The sequence below is a fragment of the Pristiophorus japonicus genome, chromosome 21, assembly GCF_044704955.1.
Source record: "Pristiophorus japonicus isolate sPriJap1 chromosome 21, sPriJap1.hap1, whole genome shotgun sequence".
NCBI classification, from domain to species: Eukaryota; Metazoa; Chordata; class Chondrichthyes; family Pristiophoridae; genus Pristiophorus; species Pristiophorus japonicus.
Window position 1 is genome coordinate 72,156,870 of NC_091997.1, and position 17,670 is coordinate 72,174,539.

A 17,670-nucleotide genomic window follows, 5' to 3' on the forward strand; every position below is an offset into this window, starting at 1 on the left:
ACGTGAGCGAGAGAGAGAGAGAGCACGCAAGCGAGACAGTGAGAGAGCACGCAAGCGAGAGAGTGAGAGCGCACGTGAGCGAGAGAGAGAGAGAGCACGCAAGCGAGACAGTGAGAGAGCACGCAAGCGAGAGAGTGAGAGCGCACGTGAGCGAGAGAGAGAGAGAGCACGCGAGCGAGACAGTGAGAGCGCACGTGAGCGAGAGAGAGCACGCGAGAGAGAGAGAGAGAGAGAGCACGCGAGCGAGAGAGAGCACGCGAGCGAGACAGTGAGAGCGCACGTGAGCGAGAGAGAGCACGCGAGCGAGAGAGAGAGAGAGCACGCGAGCGAGAGAGAGAGAGAGAGAGAGAGCACGCGAGCGAGACAGTGAGAGCGCACGTGAGCGAGAGAGAGCACGCGAGCGAGAGAGAGAGAGAGCACGCGAGCGAGAGAGAGCACGCGAGCGAGAGAGAGAGAGAGCACGCGAGCGAGAGAGAGCACGCGAGCGAGAGAGAGAGAGAGCACGCGAGCGAGAGAGAGCACGCGAGCGAGACAGTGAGAGAGCACGCGAGCGAGACAGTGAGAGAGCACGCGAGCGAGAGAGTGAGAGCGCGCGAGAGAGAGAGAGCGAACGTGAGCGAGACAGTAAGAGAGCACGCGAGCGAGAGAGAGAGAGAGCACGCGAGCGAGAGAGAGCTCGCGAGCGAGAGAGAGAGAGAGCACGCGAGCGAGAGAGAGAGAGAGCACGCGAGCGAGAGAGAGAGAGAGAGAGCACGCGAGCGAGGGAGAGAGCATGCGAGCGAGAGAGCACGCGAGCGAGAAAGAGAGAGTGCGCGCGAGCGAGAGAGAGAGCGCGCGAGCAAGAGAGAGCACGCGAGCGAGAGAGAGAGAGAGAGAGAGAGAAAGAACACGCGAGAAAGAAAGAGAGATAGAGAGAGAGCACGCGAGAAAGAGAGAGAGAGCACGCGAGAGAGAGAGAGAGAACGAGCACGAGAGAGCTCGCGAGCGAGAGAGAACGAGAGAGAGAGAGAGAGAACGCGGGCGAGAGAGAGAGAACGAGAGAGAGAGAGAGAGAACGCGAGCGAGAGAGAGAGAGAGCACGCGAGCGAGAGAGAGAGCGAGAGCACGCGAGCGAGAGAGAGAGAGCACGCGAGCGAGAGAGAGAGAGAGAGAACGCGAGAGAGAGAGAGAGAGAGAGAGCACGCGAGCGAGAGAGCACTCGAGCGAGAGAGAGCGAGCGAGCACGCGAGCGAGAGAGAGAGAGAGCGAGCACGCGAGAGAGAGAGAAAGAGAGAGAGAGAGCACGCGAGAGATAGCACGCGAGCGAGAGAGAGCACGTGAGCGAGAGAGAGAGCATGCGAGCGAGAGCACGTGAGCGAGAGAGAGAGAGCGCATGCGAGAGAGAGAGAGAGCACGCGAGCGAGAGAGAGAGAGAGAGAGCACGCGTGCGAGAGAGAGAGAGAGAGCACGCGTGCGAGAGAGAGAGAGAGAGCGCACGCGAGAGAGAGAGAGAGAGAGCACGCGAGCGAGAGGGAGAGAGAGAGCGAGCACACGAGAGAGAGAGAGCAAGCACGTGAGCGAGAGAGAGAAAACGAGAGAGAGAGAGAACGCGAGCGAGAGAGAGAGAGCACGCGAGCGAGAGAGAGAGAGCACGCGAGCGAGAGAGAGAGAGAGAGAGCACGCGAGAGAGAGACAGAGAGAGCACGCGAGCGAGAGAGCACGCGAGCGAGAGAGAGAGAGCGCATGCGAGAGAGAGAGAGAGAGAGAGCACGCGAGCGAGAGAGAGAGAGAGAGAGCACGCGTGCGAGAGAGAGAGAGCACGCGTGCGAGAGAGAGAGAGAGAGCGCACGCGAGAGAGAGAGAGAGAGAGCACGCGAGTGAGAGGGAGAGAGAGAGCGAGCACACGAGAGAGAGAGAGCAAGCACGCGAGCGAGAGAGAGAGAGCGCATGCGAGAGAGAGAGAGAGAGAGCGCACGCGAGTGAGAGAGCGAGCGAGCGAGAGAGCGCGAGCGAGAGTGAGAGAGCGCACCGGATAGAGAGAGCGCGCGAGCGAGATAGAGAGAGCGCGCGAGCGAGATAGAGAGAGCGCGCGAGAGAGAGAGAGAGCGCGAGCGAGAGAGAGAGAGAGCGCGAGCGAGAGAGAGAAAGTGCGTGAGCGAGAGAGAGAGTGCGTGAGCGAGAGAGAGAGTGCGCGAGTGAGAGAGAGCGCGCACCGGAGCGAGAGAGAGAGCACGCGAGCGAGAGAAAGAACGAGAGAGAGAGAGCACGCGAGAGAGAGAGAGAGAGAAGGAGCGAGCGAGCGAGAGCACGCGAGAGAGAGAAAGATAGAGAGCACGCGAGAGAGAGAGAAAGATAGAGAGCACGCGAGAGAGAGAGAGAGCACGCGAGAGAGAGAGAGAGAGAGAGAGAGAGAGAGCGAGCACGCGAGAGAGAGCACGTGAGAGAGAGAGAGAGCATGAGAGAGAGAGAGCACGAGAGAGAGAGAAAGAGAGAGAGAGCACGCGAGCGAGAGAGATAGCACGCGAGCGAGAGAGAGAGAGAGAAAGCACGCGAGCGAGAGAGAGAGAGAGATAGCACGCGAGCGAGCGAGAGAGAGAGATAGCAGGCGAGTAAGAGAGAGAGAGAGCACGCGAGAGAGAGAGAGAGAGAGAGCACGCGAGCGAGCGAGAGAGAGAACGCACGCGAGAGAGAGAGAGAGCACGCGAGAGAGAGAGAGCACGCGAGAGAGAGAGAGAGCGCACGCGAAAGAGAGAGAGAGAGAGAGCACGCGAGCGAGAGGGAGAGCGAGCACGCGAGAGAGAGAGAGAGAGAGAGAGCGAGCACGCGAGCGAGAGAGAGAGAGAGAGATAGCACGCGAGCGAGCGAGAGAGAGAGATAGCATGCGAGCGAGAGAGAGAGAGAGCACGCGAGCGAGAGAGCACTCGAGCGAGAGAGAGCGAGCGAGCACGCGAGCGAGAGAGAGAGAGAGCGAGCACGCGAGAGAGAGAGAAAGAGAGAGAGAGAGCACGCGAGAGATAGCACGCGAGCGAGAGAGAGCACGTGAGCGAGAGAGAGAGCATGCGAGCGAGAGCACGTGAGCGAGAGAGAGAGAGCGCATGCGAGAGAGAGAGAGAGAGCACGCGAGCGAGAGAGAGAGAGAGAGAGCACGCGTGCGAGAGAGAGAGAGAGAGCACGCGTGCGAGAGAGAGAGAGAGAGCGCACGCGAGAGAGAGAGAGAGAGAGCACGCGAGCGAGAGGGAGAGAGAGAGCGAGCACACGAGAGAGAGAGCAAGCACGTGAGCGAGAGAGAGAAAACGAGAGAGAGAGAGCACGCGAGCGAGAGAGAGAGAGCACGCGAGCGAGAGAGAGAGAGAGAGAGCACGCGAGAGAGAGACAGAGAGAGCACGCGAGCGAGAGACAGAGAGAGCACGCGAGCGAGAGAGAGAGCACGCGAGCGAGAGAGAGAGAGCGCATGCGAGAGAGAGAGAGAGAGAGCACGCGAGCGAGAGAGAGAGAGAGAGAGCACGCGTGCGAGAGAGAGAGAGCACGCGTGCGAGAGAGAGAGAGAGAGCGCACGCGAGAGAGAGAGAGAGAGAGCACGCGAGCGAGAGGGAGAGAGAGAGCGAGCACACGAGAGAGAGAGAGCAAGCACGCGAGCGAGAGAGAGAGAGCGCATGCGAGAGAGAGAGAGAGAGAGCGCACGCGAGTGAGAGAGCGAGCGAGCGAGAGAGCGCGAGCGAGAGTGAGAGAGCGCACCGGATAGAGAGAGCGCGCGAGCGAGATAGAGAGAGCGCGCGAGCGAGATAGAGAGAGCGCGCGAGAGAGAGAGAGAGCGCGAGCGAGAGAGAGAAAGTGCGTGAGCGAGAGAGAGAGTGCGTGAGCGAGAGAGAGAGTGCGCGAGTGAGAGAGAGCGCGCACCGGAGCGAGAGAGAGAGCACGCGAGCGAGAGAAAGAACGAGAGAGAGAGAGCACGCGAGAGAGAGAGAGAGAGAAGGAGCGAGCGAGCGAGCGAGAGCACGCGAGAGAGAGAAAGATAGAGAGCACGCGAGAGAGAGAGAAAGATAGAGAGCACGCGAGAGAGAGAGAGAGCACGCGAGAGAGAGAGAGAGAGAGAGAGAGAGAGCGAGCACGCGAGAGAGAGCACGTGAGAGAGAGAGAGAGCATGAGAGAGAGAGAGCACGAGAGAGAGAGAAAGAGAGAGAGAGCACGCGAGCGAGAGAGATAGCACGCGAGCGAGAGAGAGAGAGAGAAAGCACGCGAGCGAGAGAGAGAGAGAGATAGCACGCGAGCGAGCGAGAGAGAGAGATAGCAGGCGAGTAAGAGAGAGAGAGAGCACGCGAGAGAGAGAGAGAGAGAGAGCACGCGAGCGAGCGAGAGAGAGAACGCACGCGAGAGAGAGAGAGAGCACGCGAGAGAGAGAGAGCACGCGAGAGAGAGAGAGAGCGCACGCGAAAGAGAGAGAGAGAGAGAGCACGCGAGCGAGAGGGAGAGCGAGCACGCGAGAGAGAGAGAGAGAGAGCGAGCACGCGAGCGAGAGAGAGAGAGAGAGATAGCACGCGAGCGAGCGAGAGAGAGAGATAGCATGCGAGCGAGAGAGAGAGAGAGCACGCGAGCGAGAGCACGCGAGAGAGAGAGAGATAGCACGCGAGCGAGAGAGAGAGAGAGATAGCACGCGAGCGAGCGAGAGAGAGAGCACGTGAGCGAGAGAGAGAGAACGAGAGAGAGAGAGAGAGAGAGAGAACGCGAGCGAGAGAGAGAGAGAGCACGCGAGCGAGCGAACGCACGCGAGAGAGAGAGCACGCGTGCGAGAGAGAGAGAGAGAGAGCGCACGCGAAAGAGAGAGAGAGAGAGAGCACGCGAGCGAGAGGGAGAGAGAGAGCGAGCACGCGAGAGAGAGAGAGAGAGAGAGAGCGAGCACGCGAGCGAGAGAGAGAGAGAGAGATTGCACGCGAGTGAGAGAGCGAGCGAGAGAGAGAGAGCGCGAGCGAGAGAGAGAGAGCGCACCGGAGCGAGAGAGAGAGCACGTGAGCGAGATAGAGAGAGCGCGCGAGCGAGAGAGAGAGCGAGCACGTAAGCGAGAGAGAGAGAGCGAGCACGTAAGCGAGAGAGAGTGAGCGCGCGAGTGAGAGAGCGCGAGTGAGCGCGAGAGAGAGAGAGAGCACGCGAGCGAGAGAGAGCGAGCACGCGAGCGAGAGAGAGAGAGAGAACGCGAGAGAGAGAGAGCGCACGCGAGCGAGCGAGAGAGAGAACGCACGCGAGAGAGAGAGAGAGCACGCGAGAGAGAGAGAGCACGCGAGAGAGAGAGAGAGAGCACGCGAGAGAGAGAGAGAGAGAGAGCGCACGCGAGAGAGAGAGAGAGAGAGCGCACGCGAGAGAGAGAGAGAGAGAGCACGCGAGCGAGAGGGAGAGAGAGAGCGAGCACGCGAGAGAGAGAGAGAGAGAGAGCGAGCACGCAAGCGAGAGAGAGAGAGAGATAGCACGCGAGCGAGTGAGAGAGAGAGATAGCAGGCGAGTAAGAGAGAGAGAGCACGCGAGCGAGAGCACGCGAGAGAGAGATAGCACGCGAGCGAGAGAGAGAGATAGCACGCGAGCGAGCGAGAGAGCACGTGAGCGAGAGAGAGAGAACGAGAGAGAGAGAGAGAGAGAACGCGAGCGAGAGAGAGAGAGAGAGAGAGAACGCGAGCGAGAGAGAGAGAGAGAGCACGCGAGAGAGCACACGAGCGAGCGAACGCACGCGAGAGAGAGAGCACGCGTGCGAGAGAGAGAGAGAGAGAGCGCACGCGAAAGAGAGAGAGAGAGAGAGAGCACGCGAGCGAGAGGGAGAGAGAGAGCGAGCACGCGCGTGAGAGAGAGAGAGAGCGAGCACGCGAGCGAGAGAGAGAGAGAGATTGCACGCGAGTGAGAGAGCAAGCGAGAGAGAGAGAGCGCACCGGAGCGAGAGAGAGAGCACGTGAGCGAGATAGAGAGAGCGCGCGAGCGAGAGAGAGAGAGCGAGCACGCGAGCGAGAGAGAGAGAGCGAGCACGCAAGCGAGAGAGAGTGAGCGCGCGAGTGAGAGAGCGCGAGTGAGCGCGAGAGAGAGAGCACGCGAGCGAGAGAGAGCACGCGAGCGAGAGAGAGAGAGTACACGAGCGAGAGAGAGAGAGAGAGAGTACGCGAGCGAGAGAGTGCACGCGAGCGAGCGAGTGCACGCGAGCGAGCGAGAGAGTACACGCTAGCGAGAGAGAGAGTACGCTAGCGAGAGAGAGCACGCTAGCGAGAGAGAGAGAGAGAGAGCACGCGAGCGAGAGAGAGAGCAGGCGAGCGAGAGAGAGAGAGAGCACGCGAGCGAGAGAGAGAGAGCACGCTAGCGAGAGAGAGAGAGAGCACGCTAGCGAGAGAGAGCACGCGAGAGAGAGAGAGAGCACGCGAGCGAGAGAGAGAGAGAGAGAGCACGCTAGCGAGAGAGAGCACGCGAGAGAGAGAGAGCACGCGAGCGAGAGAGAGAGAGAGAGAGCACGCGAGCGAGAGAGAGCACGCGAGCGAGAGAGAGAGAGCACGCGAGCGAGAGAGCGAGAGAGCACGCGAACGAGAGAGCGAGAGAGCACGCGAACGAGAGAGCGAGAGAGCACGCGAGCGAGCGAGCGAGAGAGAGAGACACATATGGAGAGAAGGACCAGTTACTAACAGAGCACAACCCTGATCGGGATTGACAGTGAGGTCACCCCAGATGTGAGAGCAGTAATGAACTCTTGCGCCTCCGATAATGCAAGCGATGAAACACAACCGACCACTTCCGCATTGTTCTCTCCCAAGGTGAAGAGAACTCTTCTATGCTCATTACACCCAGCATCAATTGACCAGGCTGACCAAATCGGAAAGCATTAACCTCTCGGGTACGTTTTCTGACATCACGGTCACGTGGTCTTCCCATCCATCTTACTGATGACTGAAGGAGGGCCACGAGTGCAGTATTGAGTCCTCGAGGCCCGGGAAATGCCCGAGTGGTTTGCACATGGCTAAACTGAACAATAAAAAAAAAGTGAAACTTTTATGCCAAGATTTCAAAATGCGTTAGGAATTATAAGAAAACCACATCATAGAATCATTGAACGGTTACAGCACAGGAGGAGGCCATTCGGCCCATCGAGCCCGTGCCGGCTCTCTGCAAGATCACCTCAGCCAGTCCCACTCTCCCTGTCCTTTCCCCGTAGTCCTGCAAAGTTTTTTCCTTCAGGGACTTATCCAACTCCCTTTTGAAAGCCTCGATTGAGTCTGCCTCCACCACCCTCTCAGGCCGTGCATTCCAAATCCTAACCACTCGCTGCGGAAAAAGGTTTGTCCTCATGTCGCCTTTGGTTCTTCTGCCAATCGCCTTAAATCTGTGTCCTCTGGTTCCCGACCCTTCCACCAATGGGAACAGTTTCTCTCGATCCACTCTGTCCTGACCCCTCATGACTTCGATCAAATCTCCTCTCAACCTTTTCTGCTCCAAGGAGAACAACCCCAGCTTCTTCAGTCTATCCACGTCATTGGAGGCCCTCATCTCTGCAACCATTTGCGTAAATCTTTTCTGCACCCTCTCTAAGGCCTTCACATCCTTCCTAAAGTGCGGTGCCCAGAATTGGACACAATACTCCAGTTGAGGAGATATAAAGCGCTTTTCATGATCACTGGATGTCTCAAGCGCATTACAGCCAATGAAGTACTCTTGGAGTGTAGTCACTGTTGTAATGTGGGAAACGCGGCAGCCAATTTGCGCACAGCAAGCTCCCACAAACAGCAATGTGATAATGACCAGATCATCTATTTTTGATATGTTGATTGAGGGATAAATATTGGCCCAGGACGCCGAGGATAGCTCCCCTGCTCTTCTTCGAAATAGTGCCGTGGGATTTTTTAAGTCTGGCTGAGCGCACAGACGGAGCCTCGGTTTAACATCTCATCCAAAAGACGGCACTCCCTCAGTACTGCTCCTCCGACAGTGCGCCATTCCCTCAGTACTGCCCCTCCGACAGTGCGGCGCTCCCTCAGCACTGCCCCTCCGACAGTGCGGCGCTCCCTCAGTACTGCCCCTCCGACTGTGCGGCGCTCCCTCAGCACTGCCCCTCCGACAGTGCGGCGCTCCCTCAGCACTGCCCCTCCGACAGTGCGGCGCTCCCTCAGCACTGCCCCTCCGACAGTGCGGCGCTCCCTCAGCACTGCCCCTCCGACAGTGCGGCGCTCCCTCAGCACTGCCCCTCCGACAGTGCGGCGCTCCCTCAGCACTGCCCCTCCGACAGTGCGGCGCTCCCTCAGCACTGCCCCTCCGACAGTGCGGCGCTCCCTCAGTACTGCCCCTGGGAGTGTCAGCCTAGATTAATGTGCAAATCCCTGGAGTGGGACTTGAACCTCCAACCTTCAGACTCAGAGTCGAGGGAGTGCTATCCACTGAGCCACAGCGGGCACCTATCAGCCAGTGGTCCTAATCTCAACAGCCACACTTATTCCAGTAAGGGCAGCACTGATCTCAGCTGCGATGCCGTTTGCAGTCAAAATGTGGCATTTGCCCAGTTCTAGTCCCACACTTGCGGCACCAAAACCAATCGCACACTGGCGACCTCTCGGGGAGGGTCGGTTATAAACTTTCCACCGTGGCTTGAAACTGGCATCACGGAACGAATGCTCGCTTTAGAAACCACACGATTTACATCTCCATCGCTGGAAAGGAAAGTCGGGTGGTGTCCCCCCAACAAGGCCTGGTGTCCGCTCGGGAGGCGAGTGATAAATCCACCCACACGCTTCCTCCTCACACTTCCTTCTGATACTCAAGCCAGCAGCTTCTCGTTCCATCAGGTGCTGATGCCCCATTCGACCTGACCAACGTAACCCTAGCGATCACAAGGCTCACCCTGGGGAGTATCCTCCAACTACCAGGGCGAGAGGCTTTGATAAGTTACATAGGGAGAAAATTTTTCCACTAGCGGGGGCATCGGTAACCAGAGGACACCGATGTGACACAGGATTACACGGGATATACGGCACAGAAACAGGCCATTCGGCCCAACCAGTCCATGCCGGCGTTTATGCTCCACTCGAGCCTCCTCCTGTCTTTCCTCATCTAACTCTATCAGCATAACCCTCTATTCCCTTCTCCCCCATATTCTTGTCCAGCCTCCCCTTAAATGCATCGATACTATTCGCCTCAACCACTCCCTGCGGCAGCGAGTTCCACATTCTCACCACTCTCTGGGTAAAGAAGTTCCTGCTGAATTCCCTGTTGGATTCCTTGGTGACTATCTTATATCGATGGCCTTTAGTTTTGCTCTTCCCCCACAAGCGAAAATAATTGGCAAAAAAAGACAAGAGGGGCGACGAGAAGAAATGTTGTTTTGTGCAGCGAGCTGTGATGATCGGGACCGTACTGGCCGAAAGGGTGATGATGGATAGTAACTTTCAAAAGGGAATTGGATAAATACGTGAACAGGAAAAGTTTGCAGGGCGATTGGGGAAAGCGCAGGGGAGCGGGACTAATTAGATCACTCTTACAGAGAGCCGGCACAGGCACGATGGGCTGAATGGCCTCCTTCTGTGCCGTATGATTCTAGGAATCGAATTCGGATCTTTTCGGCTTCTTAAGTTTTCTAGTTCGCTCACTCCCAGTTTAATTCACAGCTCACCCCAGTTCCTCGAAGAACCAAGAGCCTAGATGTGGGTGTCGATGGCTGGGCCAGCATTTATTGTCCATCCCTAATGGCCCTCGAGAAGAACTGCTGTTCTCTTTGTCGCGGTTTGGGAGACCAGAGAACAGTTAAGAGTTAGCCACAGCGTCCGCATGCCAGACACCGAGACTCCCAAAGCAAGCGCTCGACTCCTACACGGCAAACAAGCCGAAGGTGGGCAGAGGAAACGTTTCAAGGACATCCTCAAAGCCTCCTTGATAAAATGCAACATCCCCACCGGCACCTGGGAGTCCCTGGCCAAAGCCCGCCCTAATTGGAGGAAGTGCATCCGGGAGGGCGCTGAGCGCCTCGAGTCTCGTCGCCGAGAGCGTGCAGAAATCAAGCGCAGGCAGCGGAAGGAGCGTGCGGCAAACCAGTCCCACCCACCCCTTTCCCTCAACCACTGTCTGTCCCACCTGTGACAGAGACTGCGGCTCTCGTATTGGACTGTTCAGGCACCTAAAGACTCAGTTTTAGAGTGGAAGCAAGTCTTCCTCGATTTCAAGGAACTGCCTATGATGATGATGATGACATTGCGGGTCTGGAGTCACATATAGGCCAGACCGGGTAAGGGCGGCAGATTTCCTTCCCTAAAAGGCCTTTACTGAACCAGATGGGTCTTTACGATAATCAGAATGGCAGGCAGTGACTAGTGGGGTGCCGCAGGGTTCAGTGCTGGGACCCCAGCTATTTACAATATACATCAATGATTTAGATGAAGGAATTGAATGTAATATCACCAAGTTTGCAGGTGACACTAAGCTGGGTGGCAGTGTGAGCTGTGAGGAGGATGCCATGAGACTGCAGGGTGACTTGGATAGGTTAGGTGTGTGGGCAAATGCGTGGCAGATGCAGTATAATGTGGATAAATGTGAGGTTATCCACTTTGGTGGCAAAAACAGGAAGACAGAATATTATCTGAATGGTGACAGATTAAGAAAAGGGGAGGTGCAACGAGACCTGGGTGTCATGGTACATCAGTCATTGAAGTTTGGCATGCAGGTACAGCAGGCGGTGAAGACGGCAAATGGTATGCTGGTCTTCATAGCCAGGGGATTTGAGTATAGGAGTAAGGAGGTCTTACTGCAGTTTTAGAGCCTTGGTGAGGCCACACCTTGAATATTGTGTACAGTTTTGGTCTCCCAATCTGAGGAAGGGCATTCTTGCTATTGAGGGAGTACAGCGAAGGTTCACCAGATTGATTCCTGGGATGGCAGGACTGACATGAGGAGAGACTGGATCAACTGGGCCTGTATTCGCTGGAGTTTAGAAGAATGAGAGGGGATCTCATAGAAACATATTAAATTCTGACGGGATTGGACAGGTTAGAGGCAGGAAGAATGTTCCCGTTGCTGGGGAGTTGCAGAACCAGGGGTCACAGTCTAAGGATAAGGGGTAAGCCATTTAGGACCGAGATGAGGAGAAACTTCTTCACCCAGAGAGTGGTGAACCTGTGGAATTCTCTAACGCAGATAGTTGTTGAGGCCAGTTCGTTAGATATATTCAAAAGGGAGTTAGATGTGGCCCTTATGGCCAAAAGGGATCAAGGGGTATGGAGAGAAAGCAGGAAGGGAGTACTGAGCTTGAATGATCAGCCATGATCATATTGAATGGTGGTGTAGGCTCGAAGGGCCAAATGGCCTGCTCCTGCACCTAATTTCTATGTTAATCCGGTAGTTTTATGGTCACCATTACTGATGCTAGCTTTTATATTCTAGATTTATTTAATTAACTGGATTTAAATTCCTCAGCTGCCGTGATGGGATTTGAACTCATGTCACGAGTTCAGGTCTCTGGATTACTTGTCCTGTAACATAACCACTGTGCAGTACCTCGGAGTCAACATCCTTGTGTACACAAGTGAGCTTCCTCCAAACAGGGCTAATGAAAGTGAGTTATCTACTGTCCGCGCGATACAGGGACAAGTGGCTGCTACAATGATTAACCACCGATATGCAAGATGGGTCTCGGCTAGCCCCGTCCACATGGTCAAACACCAGCGATAGAGGTCAACTCTTCAGATTAAGGCAGCTCCAACAGATAACAAGCTTGCCCATTTCAGCTTTTCCTGTCCTGTCTTTTACAACTGGTAAAATCCCGACGGTTTCACAGGAAACTTTCCAGAGGCAAGTCCACTTAGTCATCCCTGAGGTCATTCTTAAGCTGCGTCTCCAATCACAATCGTCAAAAGATCACGGGGAGCAGGAGCGAGGGGCGGCATGGACTATGTATTCTTCACGGCCATGCAGTCATTGCAACAGACCTGCATCTGGAGCGAAACAGGCTATATTCAGCCACCCCAAGCATCGTGCAAGTTCCCAACAGCTTTCTGCCAACATTTAATGAATAACTTGTGAATGAATGATCACGGATTTAGTGTCAGCTGTGGCTCAGTGTCTGAAGGTTGTGGGTTCAAGTCTCACTGCAGAGACTCGAGCACAAAAATCCAGGCTGACACTCCCAGTGCAGTGCTGAGGGAGCGCCGCACTGTCGGAGGTGCCGTCTCTCGGATGAGACGTTAAACCGAGGCCCCGTCTGCTCTCTCAGGTGGACGCAAAAGTTCCCGTGGCACTATTGTGAACAAGAGCAGGGGAGTTATCCCCGGTGTCCTGGGCCAATATTTATCCCTCGATCAACATAACAAAAAAAACAAATTATCCGGTCATTATCACATTGCTGTTTGTGGGAGCTTGCTGTGCGCAAATTGGCTGCTGCGTTTCCCACATTACAACAGTGACTGCACTCCAAAAGTACTTCATTGGCTGTAAAGCGCTTTGGGACGTCCGGTGGTCGTGAAAGGCGCTATACAAATGCAAGTTTTTCCTTCTTTCTAACTCAACTTAAACCTGAAAGGCAGCCTGGTTTCGGATACGGAGTGAAGGGTGGGGCTGTGGAGGGACGGGGAAACGTTCTCCAGAAGTTGTAGCATTTTTCACGGGGCAGAACCGAGGGCAAATTCAGCGATCCTGTGCTCCCAGCACGGAGCCTCGCTGGGCGGGAGCGTACGTCAGGGACAGGGCTACAACGCTGGGGCCAGCCCGAACCCCCGGCCTGCAATCCCGCTGAGCAAGGCTAGGAGCACAGGAGGGCTAACTAAACCCGCCGGTTCTCATTCTCCCAACAAACCGGCGTATTACTCCACTCTGCGGCTAACAAGAGCCGAGAGTGGTCAGAATGTGGAACTCGCGACCGCGTGGGACTGGTTGAGCCGAATAGCAGCGATGCATTGAAGCAGAAATTGGAACTGAGGCCAAGATCCGATCAGCCTTGATCTTATTGAATGGCGGAGCAGGCTCGAGGGGCCGAATGGCCGACTCCTGCTCCTATTTCTTATGTGGAAGCTGGATAAACACATGAGGGAGAAACAAAAGGATATGCTGATAGGGTGAGGTGTCATAGGGTGAGAGGAGGTTCCTGTGGAGCATAAACACCGGCACAGCCCAGTCGGGCCAAATGGCCCGTTTATGTGCTGTACATTCTATGTAAGGTGGACGTGAAGCTCCAGGAAAAGTCATTGTACATGGGCTTTGGAGAGGGCTGTCTGTTCTCGCTTTGGGCTTTACGTTCTTATGTACACCGAACTTTCCGCGAGCTTTATGAACAATCCGGACTGGAATTGCTTTGGCAAAAGTTTCGATGCATTCACATTGACTCTCAAGTAATTTTGATCCGAAGCCCAGATGAAGGCACTGGATTCTGGCACAAGCAAAGCCGTGTTGCAGACTGAGTAAACCTTCCTCGTTTGAGCTGGGCAGTAACAGCTTATAGAAGACTTGCGTTTATATAGCGCCTTTCATGACTGTTTCCCCGTCCCTCCACAGCCCCACCCTTCACTCCGTATCCGAGACCAGGCGTCCTTTCAGGTTTAAGTGGAGTTAGAAAGAACGAAAAACTTGCATTTGTATGGCGCCTTTCACGACCACCGGACGTCTCAAAGCGCTTTACAGCTAAGGAAGTACTTTTTGAAGTGTAGTCGCTGTTGTAATGTGTGGAAACGCGGCAGCCAATTTGCGCACAGCAAGCTCCCACAAACAGTAATGTGATAATGACCAAGTAATCTGTTTTAGTGATAAATATTGGTCAGGCCACAGAGGATAACTACCCTGTTCTTCTTCGAGATAGTGCCGTAGGATAAGAACATAAGAAATAGGAGCAGGAATAGGCCACAAGTCCCTCGAGCCTGCTCCGCCATTTAATACAATGGCTGATCCAATCATGGACTCAGCTCCACTTCCCTGCCCGCTCCCCATAACCCCTTATCGGTTAAGAAACTGTCTATTTCTGTTTTAAATTTATTCAATGTCCCAGCTTCCACAGCTCTTTGAGGCAGTGAATTCCACAGATTTACAGCCCTCTGTGGGAAGAAATTCCTCCTTATCTCAGTTTTAAATGGGCGGCCCCTTATTCTAAGATTATGCCCCCTAGTTCTAGTCTCCCCCATCAGTGGAAACATCCTCTCTGCATCCACCCTGTCAAGCTCCCTCATAATCTTCGATTAGATCACCTCTCATTTTTCTGAATTCCAATGCGTAGCTGCTCAACCTACTCAACCTTTCCTCATAAGTCAACCCCCTCATCCCCGGAATCAACCGAGTGAACCTTCTCTGAACTGCCTCCAAAGCAAGTATATCTTTTATGTCCACCTGAGAGAGCAGTTTAACGTCATTATCTCCGACAGTGCAGCACTCCCTCAGTGCTACACTGGGAGTGTCAGCCTCGATTTTTGTGCTCAAGTCTCTGGAGTGGGACTTGAACCCACAACCTTCTGACTCAGTCACATGAGAATACTGAAGAGTTTATATGCATCTGTACACCAGGAAGAAGTAGGAAGGATGGTATATTGGAGATGGAGTCGCAAAGATACTGACCACTTGTAGCACACATCTACTGTCTGATTATGGCCGAGAATGTGATTTGCCCTTGGGAGTTGCTCCACTCATCCCACTACAGATGGGGAGCACACCATTCACGTGATGTATACATAGAAATTTACAGCGCAGAAGGAGGCCATTTCGGCCCATCGTGTCCGCGCCGGCCGACAAAGAGCCGCACGGCCCTCGGTCAGCAGCCCTGAAGGTTACATATAAACCTATTAACAATGACGGAAAGGCAAAGAGCACCCAGCCCAACCAGTCCGCCCGACAAAACTGCGGTACCTTTTACACTGAAACATTCTACACTCCACCCCAACCGGAGCCCTGCGATCTCCTGAGAGGCAAAACCCAGATAAAAACCCAGGGCAATTGGGGGGGGGGGGGAAAAACAACTGGGAAATGAATGTTAGATTTCAGTTCATCAAGACAAGTCCAAGGTCAGTTTGCCATTAGACTGGAGCTCCAGATGGGGTGGGAGGGGGAACCCTTTGACAAACTAAATGGAATATTTTCTCACTCACAGCACATATTGAAGTGACAATACAGGACACACCCTTGCAACACAGACAAGTTAGTCTTTATCTCTATAGAAACATAGAATCATAGAAAATAGGACCAGTAGTAGGCCATTTGGCCCCTCGAGTCTGCATTCAATATGATCATGGCTGATCCTCTATCTCAACACCATATTCCCGCTTTTTCCCCATACCCCTTGATGCCTTTTGTTTCTAGAAATCTATCTATCTCCCTCAAATATATTCAGACACTTGGCCTCCACAGCCTTCTGTGGTAGAAAATTCCACAGGTTCACCACCCTCTGAGTGAAAATATTTCTCCTCATCTCGGTCCTAAGTTTCCTACCCCGTATCCTGAGACTGTGACCCCTTGTTCTAGACTTCCCAGCCCCGGGGAAACATCCTCCCCACATCCAGTCAATCCAACCCAGTCAGAATTTTATACATTTCAATGAGATCCCCTCTCATTCTTCTAAACTCTAGTGAATACATAAGAATATAAGAAATAGGAGCGGGAGTAGGCCATAAGGCTCCTTGAGCCTGCTCCGCCATTCAGTAAGATCATGGCTGATCTGATCATGGACTCAGATCCACTTCCCCGCCCACTCCCCATAACCCCTAATCCCCTTATCATTTAAGAAACTGCTTATTTCTGTCTTAAATTTATTCAATGTCCCAGCTTCCACAGCTCTCTGAGGCAGCGAATTCCACAGATTCACAACCCTCAGAAGAAATTTCTCCTCATCTCAGTTCTAAATGGGCAACCCCTTATTCCAAGATCATGCTCTCTAATTCTAGTCTCCCCCATCAGTGGAAACATCCTCTCTGCATCCACCTTGTCAAGCCCCCTCATAATCTTATACGTTTTTCTCAGATCATCTCTCATTCTTCCGAATTCCAATGAGTAGAGGCCCAACCTACTCAACCTATCCTCATACGTCAACCCCCTCATCCCAGGAATCAACCTAGTGAACCTTCTCGGAACTGCCTCCAAAGCAAGTATATCCTTTCGTAAATGTGGAAACCAAAACTGCACGCAGTATTCCAGGTGTGGCCTCACCAATACCCTGTATAACTGTAGCAAGACTTCCCTGCTTTTATACTCCATCCCCTTTGCAATAAAGGCCAAGATGCCATTGGCCTTCCTGATCACTTGCTGTACCTGCATACTATCTTTTTGTGTTTCATGCACAAGTATCCCCAGGTCCCGCTGCAATCTTTCTCCATTTAAATAACTTGCTCTTTGATTGTTTTTCTGTCAAAGAGCATGACCTCACATTATACTCCATCTGCCAAATTCTTGCCCACTCATTATGTCCTCCTCACACATTACCCTTCCTCTCATCTTTGTATCGGCCTGTACATCCCAGGAATCAGTCTGGTGAACCAACGCTGCACTCCCTCTACGGCAAGTATATCCTTTCTTAGGTAAGGAGACCAAACAATGACATCCACTTGTAGAATGAAAATGTCTTACCTGCTTGAACTGTTCTCCGTAACCCCAATCGTGGTGGCCCGTGGGCGATTTCGAATGTGCTCGATTTGGTGAAAGCGGCTGACTGCTTCCCTGCTGCTGGGATTGTCCACCGATAGCCGGATGGTGGGCAGTCGGCAGTCTCCGAGCCGGCAGTGCTGCGGCAGCTTGTTTCCTGAGATACTCTGCGTCTTCCTCCTCCTCCTCTTTGTCGTCCTCCTCCTCCGCCTCCTCCTCCCCCTCGTCCAGATCCCCCCTCTCCTCATCCTCCAGGTCGCTGGCGGGGTCCTCCCCTTCGAAGGCGTCGTCCTCTGGCTCAGAGTCCATGTTGCTCTTGTCGGACACCCGGGGGCCGGCGGCGGTGGTCCCGGCAGCCAACGGGTGGGCCAGGGCGGTGACCAGCGAGCCCGCCGGCGACCTGGAGGAGGCCGCCACCAGCGCGGCCTGCTGGGCGGCGAGTTGCTGGGCGTAAAAGATGTGCGCGTCCCGGATCTCTCGGTCCTTCCTCTCCCGACCCTCCATCTCCAGTCGGGCTTGCTGCTGCCTTTGCAAATGCTCCATCACTGCTTCCAGCTTCATGCCTTGATGGTGAAGCGGAGAGCCTCCGGTCAGAACCAGGTTCAGCCCGTCTCCCGTCGTCAAGCCAGGCTGTTAAAAACAAAAATGGGCGAATTGAATATTGTTGGGGAAAATGGCAAATTGAATATTGTTTGGGATTACCGACGGGTAGACAAGTTCGCCCACAACTTGCCACTGCTTGATATTAGTGGCTGCCATTTCATATATTTAACATTTGCTCTTAGGATCAGGGAGTGTCAGCTGTGGCTCAGTGGGTAGCACACTCGTCTCTGAGTCAGAAGGTTGTGGGTTCAAGTCCCCCTCTCCAGGAACTTGAGCACATAAGATCTAAGCCAGCACTGCACTGGGAGTGCTGAGGGAGCGCCGCACTGTCGGAGGTGCCGACCTTCAGATGAGACGTTAAACTGAGGCCCCGTCTGCTCTCTCGGGTGGACGTAAAAGATCCCATGGCACGATTTCGAAGAAGAGCAGGGGAGTTGTCCTGGGGCCAATATTTATCCCTCAATCAACATCACTAAAACAGATTATTTGGGTCATTATCACATTGCCGCTTGTGGGAGCTTGCTGTGCACAAATTTGCTGCCGTGTTTC

At 54.3% G+C, this 17,670-nt stretch overlaps 1 protein-coding gene across 1 annotated transcript in view; it reads right to left on the reverse strand.

Annotated features, from left to right (window-relative positions):
- LOC139233713 (AT-rich interactive domain-containing protein 3B-like) overlaps nucleotides 1-17,094 on the reverse strand; it is a 248,438-nt gene extending 231,344 nt beyond the window's left edge. The window contains exon 1 of the mRNA XM_070864126.1: nucleotides 16,504-17,094. Within this exon, the coding sequence (XP_070720227.1) occupies nucleotides 16,504-17,079 (576 nt within the window). The 5' untranslated portion in view covers nucleotides 17,080-17,094. The remainder of the gene's footprint in view (nucleotides 1-16,503) is intronic.
- Between the last annotated feature and the right edge of the window lie 576 nt (nucleotides 17,095-17,670).